The sequence below is a fragment of the Hordeum vulgare genome, chromosome 5H (assembly GCF_904849725.1).
Source record: "Hordeum vulgare subsp. vulgare chromosome 5H, MorexV3_pseudomolecules_assembly, whole genome shotgun sequence".
Classification (NCBI taxonomy): domain Eukaryota; kingdom Viridiplantae; phylum Streptophyta; class Magnoliopsida; order Poales; family Poaceae; genus Hordeum; species Hordeum vulgare.
In genome coordinates, this window is record NC_058522.1 from 497,796,078 (window position 1) to 497,805,294 (window position 9,217).

Consider the following 9,217-nt stretch of genomic DNA (forward strand, 5'->3'; position numbering starts at 1 on the left):
ATGGTGCTTTAATGGAGCTTCGCCGGGGTCATCACGCTACAATGGAGTTTCGCGGATGCTGCATCGGAGCACCGATGGTGCTTTAATGGAGCTTCGCTGGGGTCATCACGCTACAATGGAGCTTCGGGATGCTACATCGGAGCACCGGTGGTGCTTCAATGGAGCTTTGCCGACGTCGGCGGTGTTGCCTTGCAGCTTCCTCTCATCGCCGGGGATTGCACTGGAGCTTCGCTAAGGGAGTGGGTGTCGTTGGGGGCTGCGGTTGATACTCCCATGGACAGTCCAACACCGATAATTCTCGGTGCTGCGTCAAATTGATGGAGCCGTGGAGGGAAAGATAGTTGACTGATCCAACGAATATAGGACATGTGATCGTACGGCTCTCAACCCGACTGATTTCCTCGGGAAATCAGCCCTGGGATTTGTAGCAGCGCCCTTGGTGGATTAGCTAGGTCCGAGTGTATGTACTCTTTGTATGGCACAGCTTCTCGTGGCAACCGAACGTCTGCAGCAAACAGTAACAGATTTTTAGCGTGGGACAGCAACGTTGGGTGTTGCTGCACAAAGATCGTGGCGTGCATGCGGTCGGATTCACCACGGAGCAATCTTTGCGCCCCAGATGTTGTAGCGTAGCGCGCAACTTGGTGGTGGTGTTGGAGAAGTGCTTTTTGGGCGGTGTGGATGGGACGATGGATGCGCGGGGATAAGGGAGGCACGCGCTTGGGTAGAAACGGCTGCCCGGTTGTTTTCCGGTCGCTTTGGCAAATGCCCAGATCAACTCCCCGTTGGTTAGCTCATGCCATCCTCAAAAATTCAGAAAACTTGCAAATTTTCAGCATTTGCAATAACTTTGCGTTACATTGCGACTGATCACGGGACAAGAATAATCTACTGGCACTGTGGATCTGGATATGCTTGGTTGGTTGGTGTACATATTTACCAGCTTTGTTTGGACTTGATCGTACCGCCATCCACCGTGTCTCAACATACCAGGTAGTACAACAAAGATAGCGACATTTGTTTCTTAGTACCAGTAGTAGTAGAATATAAATATATATACATCAGCTAGTAGCAATATCTTACAGGGTAGTTGCGAACGAGGAAAAAAAAAAAAGGCTACGAAATAATAAACTGGGAACGAACAAAAAGAAGGCAAAAACATCACGGTCGTCACCTGGCACGTCCATATATAAAGTCTAGTACTACTAGTACTACTAGGTAATTCATCGCTTGCTAGTTGCTCATCAGGATAAGCGTACGTGCGTGCGTGCTTGCTTGCTACCCGACCGGTAAGCGACAACGTCTCTAGGCAGCTAGCGCACGTAGGCACGGTGCGTCATCACGCCGCCGGGCGTCGCGGCCTCGGCGTCACGGCCAGCGGGGCCGCCATCTCGCACGACAGCCTCAGGGTCTCCCCCAGGTTGACGCCGCCCGCCGGGTCCGGGGACGGCAGGAACTCCAGCTCGTGCAGCAGCGTCGCCAGCCAGAACGCCACCGTCGCCATCGCCAGGCTCTTCCCGGGGCAGCTCCTCCGCCCGGCCCCGAACGGCGCCAGGCGGAGGTCCGACCCCATCACGGAGAGCTCGGCCGCCGGCTGTCCTTCGACGAACCGCTCCGGGCGGAACTCTTCCGGCTCGGCCCACACGTCGGGGTCGTGGGTTATGGCCCACATGTTCACCATGGCCGTGGTGCCAGCGGGGATGAGGAAGCCGTCCACGCGCACGTCCGAGGTGGCGAGGCGGGCCCATGAGAGCAGCGGGCCTGGCGGGTGCACCCGCAGCGTCTCCTTGATGACGGCGTGGAGGTAGGCGAGGGAGGCCGCATCGGACTCGTCGACGGCGCGGTCGCGCCCCACCACGCGGTCAAGCTCCTCGTGCACCCGCGCCTGCACGTCCCGGTGCAGCACCAGCCGGGCCAGCACCCACTCCATCAGCACTGCCACTGTGTCCGTCCCGCGGAACACCATCTCCTGCAACACACCAAACACAAACGAAACGACATGCATGCACGTATCAGAGGATACCCCCAACGAAGACGAGAACGAAACGTGCGTGGATGTGTAGGCTTGGGGGTTGGTTTGGGTTCGGTTGCACACACCCAGAGCACCGCGATCATGTCGGCGTCGGCGAGCTTGTCGCCGCCTTGGAGGGAGAGCAGGACGTCGGTGAAGTCCTTGACGCCGGCGGACGCGGCGGCGGAGCGGTGGTCGTCGATGATGCGGCGGACGAAGCGGTTCACGCGCGGGACGAGGCCGGAGCACCGGGCGCGTGTGCCCTGCAGGTCGAAGCGGGCCAGCCAGGGGAGGTGGTCGGACCAGTTGAGCTGGCCCAGCAGGTCGTAGCCTTCGTCCACCAGGTGGCTGAGCTCGCGGACCTCCTCGCTCTCCTTGTTACTGTCCAGGTCGTACCGGCGGCCGAACACGGACCACATCACGTTGTGCAGCGACGCGCGCCGCAGCACGCGCCGGACCTCGACGCCGGCGCCGGCGCCGACGAGGGCGGTGACCATCTGGCTCGCGATGACGGCGCGCTGGGGAGCGGACGCGGTGATCTGCCACGGGGAGAAGAGGTGCGTGGAGGCGACGCGGCGGAGCGCGCGCCAGTAGGCGCCGTGGGGCGCGAAGCCGATGGCGCGGTGGAACAAGAGCCCGTACGCCGACTCCTTGATGGGGCGGTCGGCGAAGGCCGGGCTGTTGAGGATCTCCCTGGCCACGTCCGGGTGCGCGGCCACCACCATCCGCGTCTCGCCGAGGGAGAAGGCCATGAGCCTCTTGGCGCGGCCGCCAAGGCGCGCGGCCTCGGCGGCGAGCTTGCGGTGGGCGAGGCCGGTCATGAGCCACATGCTGCCGATCAGCGGCAGGCCCCTGGGCCCCGGGAGGAGGGAGCCCTTGAGGCGGCGTGTGAGCCACCACCTTCCCCAGGCCGCCCCGCCGGGGAAGCACCAGTGCAGGATGCAGGTGACGGCGAAGGCGGCGGCGCAGACCGAGAGGAGGCCGGCGAGGCGGCCCGGGTGGTCACCGCCGCATTTGGCGGCCAGCGACAGGTACAACAGCCAGCTGGCGGCGCAGTCGTCGGGAGTCGCCATGGATTCTTCGCTTGCCTTGCTTTTGCTTCGCTTTGGTTTGGGTGTTGTTGAGGCTTTTGGGGTGCTGCGTTGAAGTTGGGGAGTCATGGTCGGGGCGTGGCCCGGTTTTATAGCCGCAGGAAAAGGCGGCACACGGACGGAGCTTGGGAGAGGAGGGCGCAACGTAATAAGGCGATTGATTTTATTTAAATGGCGTTGCCGAAAATAGGGCGATTCTTTATTAATTATTACTAAATGGCGTTGCCGAAAATAGGGCGATTGATTATGAATTAAGCAGGGCGATTTGATTACTATTAATAGGGCGATTGATTATGAATTAAGGGCGCGAGAGAGTGAGAGAGGTTTCACTTGGCCAAATTGACGATGAAAGTAATTGCGAGGAGGTATGTATGTTGATCGTCATCGAGGAGTAGGGCGACGGAGTCACGTAGCAGCAGTACTACGATAGTATTTGTGTTGTGGCAGCAAGGCAAGGCAAGGCCGGGCGGGTGGTGTGGGGTAGGCGCGGGTGGCACGCAGACCGACCGGGGGGGGATCGTTCGGCGGTGGAGCGGGAGCCAGCTGCGGGAGGGCGGCATGGGGTAGCACGTGAAGGCCATGCGCTTTTTGCTCCGATCCGGTGCGCAACGAGAAGCTAGCTAGCAGGCACATCAGTCGTGTGAGCTGCCGCTAGGTCGGTTCGGTTCTGTTGAGTTCACTAGCTCCATCACCCCATACCCACTGTGGGGTGCGCGCGTATTGCGGCGGCACGTCGTCACGCGGGCCTCGTGCGGCTCGACCAGCGGACGGGACGCCACGCATCCATCTCCTTCCTCACCAACCCATCCATCCATCGATGAGCCAGCCATAGCTCCATCCAGCCAGCGAGGAGGTATGTATGCAGCCATCATGTTATATTTACACGTACGTGGGGCATTCTGCAGGCAAACTCGTCCGCGTGCATGGAGAGGCGATTAACCTGGCCTGATTGCGGATTAGGTGCACGCAGCGGCCGTCACGTCCAAAAGAGGAAAGGGACCCCCAAATCCCGGACGCATCGTGCTAAAACTAGTTTATGGCGTCAATGTTGGCGGTTCCATTCAATACTACTCCGTGCTTAGCTAAGACGGAGCTTCATCATGGAGGGTCAACATGGTAGCTACACTACTCGTACTCCGCTGCATTGTATACCACTCCGCAACAATGTTGGGGGGGTCAAAACTTCCACTTGCGAAAAAATAACTGGTCATTTCCGGCATGTGAGCAAAAAAAAAATTCATAAAGAGAACGGCACCTCCAATTTCTACCTAGGACAAACCATATTCTCTCCGTCATAGTTTAGAATTCACGGTTAAATTTACACGCATTTTCACAACATTGGAGGTGATGGAGAGAGTATTGCATTTACCACTAACAGCTAATCAGTACTTTGTTGTATTATTTTTATATGCATGCATAGTGTGAATGCTCTTTTTCTGCTCATCTCACACCCAATCAATAAGCATTTAGGTTACAAAGAATTTTCAAGCACAACTTCAAAACCGTGACGGAGAGAGTATTGTCTTTGTTAGAGCATCTATAGTCGGACCCCTCAAATCCGGCACCACAAACACCCACGGACGCATCCAGACGGCCCCTCATATTTCGTTTCGTGCATCCACATACCTCATATCCGGACTCTCAAATCCATACAAAACCATGCATGTCAATCATCCGATGCAAATTGTTTGAATTCAATAGTTTTAAACAAAAGCAAACGATAACATAGTTCAACCAAGCAAACATGCCAAAATGAAATCAATGTCCGACCGACAAGTGTTCTCGGATCACTCGCCAGACGAGTTCGTCCATGCGTCCTGCTCCGCATGGCATCCATCTTCACTTGCATCCGGGCTGCCTACTCCGCCTGCATCCTGGCAATGATAGCCGCCTCCATCCGGGTTGCCTCCACTGTTTGCATCCTCGCCGCTTGCTCCGCTGCCGCAACCATAGCCACCCTGTCCGCCTCCAACGCTCTACGATCGTTGATCTCCTTCTTCCTGTCCATAAGCCATTTTGGCATGTTCATCTAAAGTGGATTCATCCACGTCGTGTGAGAGTTGCAACCTCTCCTTATGTGGATGACACCCATGTAGCTGCGTGGCCAACTCCCTTTGTCGCTGCCGGCGATTGCGCAGCTTACGCGCGACATTCTCCGGCTTGCAAGACGAAGCGAGGAAGGCCCATCAATAGTCGAGGCGAACTGTGTCTCAGTCTCGGCGGTCAGGGACGAGGTGGAAGACATCACGGCGGCGAATCGGGAGAAGTGGTGAGGATGAAGAGCAAGGGTGCCGGACGACGAGGGGTTGGGCGCAAAAAATGTTGGCGGGCGGCGGGAGGAGGAAGGGTTTGCGGGATTTGAGGAAGGGTCAAGTTGTCGGGTTCGACGTGGCGGGCGTGTCCGGGCTCCCCCATATCCGCCCCATATTTGGGCTAGAAATGGGGGGGGTGCCGTTGAGCCCGTGCGTTTGAGGCCGGTTTGAGATGCTCCGTTGGGTCAATATTTTGTGACCGGGCAGTGAATGGGCGGCCTGCCTCGGCGTTTGAGGAGGGTTTGAGGGGTCCGACTATAGATGCTCTTACACAACAACTAGAGAAGCAACGACCTTCTTGTTATGAAAAATAATGCTATTTCTCAATCTAGAAAATAGGAGAAATACCTAAAACCACTAGATTTCTCTAAGTTTTATTAAATCTTGTCAGCCAAGTATTGAACATATCATGCACATTAGTACCAAGTATATCAAACATATTGAAAGTTGTCACAAGAATCTAGCAAACGAAAAGTCAAGGAATAAATGGTTAATAGACTACTCTCTACCTCAGAAAGGACATTTTCATCTCCAATTCACCCCTCCTAAGCAAGTTATCCTTGGTTAGAATATTGTTCCGAAGGACAAGCCACATAAATACCTTAACCCTAGGAGACATTTTGACTTTCCCAAAAAATTGCGGTGGTACTTAATCCCATTTTCAATCAACCAAGGTTCCCATGAGCAAGGAAGTTGGATGCACACTCATTTAGTTTCATTTGAGCTTTCATACACTTATAGCTCTTAGTGAATTTGTTGCATGGCAATCCCTACTCCTCACACTGATATCGATTGATGGGCATCTCCATAGCGCGTTGATTCGTCGAGTTGGTGCGAGCCTTTCTTCCTTTTTGACCTCTCCTAATGATCTCTACCACCATATGCTATTCCACCCATACTGTAGTGCAAAATGTCGAAGCACGTGAAATGCTGAAGCGCGTGAAAAGGTTTGAACTAAATGCCTGACTAACATCGGGATGATCATGATTTGTACTTTGTTAGGAAGAGAGAGTCATGCCATGCTTACATTATTAAATGTGTAGGGATAACGTTGTTTAGCATCGTTTATTTTGAAGGACATGATTGTTTATTAGTAAACCTAAGTATGGATGTCCTTTTGTCAAATTATAGACTATTGCCTTCAATCACTTGTATCTTAATATTCATGCCATAATTAGAAATGTATTCAAGATTATGTTAGGTAGCATTCTGAAAGCACAACTTCTCGTTAGGTGGTTTTGGTAATTTATAACAACATATATCTCACTCAACTAATGATTCTATCTAGTATAGTTCATGAATAGTTCAGTGATGGATTGGCTAAGGACTGTGAGGAGAACCCCTAGATGCAAGGAACATCTATTGGCAACAAGCTTTAAGACTCTACATTTTACATTGTGTATGAAGTCACTTTTGAGTCCATAGGAAAGCCAATACTATTAAAAGGGGATGAGGTGTCTATGATGATCTAGTTGCTCAACTGCTTAGAGATTAGCCATAAAAATACTCATGAAATTCTCCCACAAATATTCTGTCCAAACCCGAAAGTCAAATTCGGTGCCACCAATATTTTAAAATCAGCCCTCCCGAGTTTTGCCCTAGACAGAACCTATGCCAAACCCTAACATCTCGGTACCATCAAGTTTGGTTTCGGTGTGACCGAAAAACAGTGACCAACTCCCTGGATAGCCATTTGCTAAAATCAGAATTTCCTAGTTTTGCAAATCGGTGACAGCCAAAATCGTACCCTCCAAGATTTATATATCAGTCTCACCGAAAAGCCTAAAGTTGCCACATTTTTCACTAGTCGGTACAACCGATTTTTACTTCGGTTCCAGTGAGTAGGGAAATAATGTTGTAATGGTTGGATTTTTAGAGATGCGTATAGATACCCCTTAACCAGCCTCCCATTCAAAGAGAAAGCACTTAGAACGAATAAACACTTGCCCCATCCATTTTTCTAAGACAGAGCCACCTACTGATGTGTTGAGATCAAGATATTCAAATCCAACCATATGAATCTTGATTTCTAGCCTGCCCAAGTTCCTTTACACCCAATAAATCTCTTCTACCCAAGCCAAATATTTGAGAGGGTGAATGAGTGTTGAGACGACTATCTTTTGAAGCACAAGAGCAAGGAGTTCATCATACTACCACATCTATTACCTTTTGGAGAGTGGTGTATCCTAGATTGGTTAGGTGTCGCTTGGGAGCCTTCGACTTCATGTGGAGTTGAACCAAGAAGTTTGTAAGGGCAAGGATATCGCCTACTTTGTGAAGATCTACCTCTAGTGAAACTAGTCTTTCCTCAGTGTAAGCCATGATGGAATGGACAAGGTTGCTTCTCTGTGGACCCTTTGTGGGTTGATCCCTCCATGGACTCTCGCGTCCGTTACCCTCCGTGGGTTGAAGTCTCTACTAATGTGGACATACGATAGCACCACCTATCGAAACCATGCCAAAAATATTCATGTTAGTCTTTGCATTTGATCTTCCTATCCCTACCCTCTATTTACATGTGCATGTCTTTACTCTCCAGTGCTATACTCTTATACTTGCATGTGTAGGGTGTGCTTGACTTCCTACAACTGCCAAAACTTACCCACAACTAAAATTGGGAAAAGGCTAAGTTTTATTTGGTCAAGTAGTCTAGCCACTCCCTATAGACATAATTGAGATCCTACAAGTGGTATGAGAGCTCCGATCTACACTGCATTGTTTTCACAACCTAGGAGAGTATGGCGTCTAGCGAGTTACCACCGTAGAGGTCCACATTTTGATGCTACAAACTTTGTTAGTTGGAAGCATAAGATAAAAATGCATATTCTTGGTCATAACCCCGCCGTTTGAGCTGTTGTTCGTGTTGGATTGCAAGGTGAATTCCTTGGTGATGGAAGGAAACCGTATTGTGAAGCGATTGCGGAAGAATTGAAGATGTTGCAATACAACGCTCAAGCATGCAACATTCTATTCAACTACCTATGCCCCAAAGAGTTCAATAAGACTAGCCGTCTTGAGAATGCCAAGGAAATTTGGGATAGTTTGGTTGATATGGACGAAGGTACCAAATTCGTCAAGGAATCTAAGTTGGATGTGCTATAGAGTCACCTTGATAAGTTCAAGATGAAGGATGGTGAAGGAGTCGCTGAAATGTACTTTAGGCTCGCTCTCCTCACAAATGAGATTGCCGGCTTAGGAAGTGAAGAGGTGACCGACAAATTCATCATCAAGAAAACCCTTAGAGCCTTGGATCTAAAGTAGGACACTCTGTGCACATTGATCCAAATGATGCCAAACTACATATATCTCAAGCCAACGGAAGTCATTGGAAGGATTGTTGCTCATGAAATGTCACTTAAAGACAAGTAAGAGCTTCACAACAAGTGACACTCCCGCTACTTCAAATGACAACCTTGTTACCAATTTATAGATAAGCCTCATGTTCAAGAAATGTGAGAAGCTCCAACTCAAGATATGAAGAGAAGCGTTCATCTAGTCGTGAACGAAATTCTTACAATTGTGGAAGGCCCGGACACTACTCCAACGAGTGCATGCCCCCCCCCCCACAAAATAAGAGAAGAGTCACCTAGAAGAAAAATATCAATAGATGAGTCACCTCGAAGAGGGAGAAGAAATAGAGAAGATCATTATGAACGAAGACCCTCCCGGAGAAGCAAGGAATCGGAGAAGAAGGACACGTACACCAAGATCCACTCAAGAAGAAGACATCAAGCTCATGTTGGTGAATGGGTATCCGGATCCGAATCCGACAACCAATCTGAGAGAAGCTATCACTCCAACTC

The 9,217-nt window shown here is 51.1% G+C and overlaps 1 protein-coding gene across 1 annotated transcript; it reads right to left on the bottom strand.

The window, feature by feature from the left end:
• Positions 1–1,037: 1,037 nt before the first annotated feature.
• LOC123400040 (cytochrome P450 78A9-like) lies at positions 1,038–3,186 on the bottom strand. The gene is made up of 2 exons (XM_045094435.1): positions 2,098–3,186; positions 1,038–1,969 (listed from the first exon to the last, which is right to left on the bottom strand). The coding sequence occupies exons 1-2, from the start codon at positions 3,169–3,171 to the stop codon at positions 1,340–1,342; spliced, it is 1,704 nt and encodes a 567-aa protein (XP_044950370.1). The 5' UTR covers positions 3,172–3,186; the 3' UTR covers positions 1,038–1,339.
• Between the last annotated feature and the right edge of the window lie 6,031 nt (positions 3,187–9,217).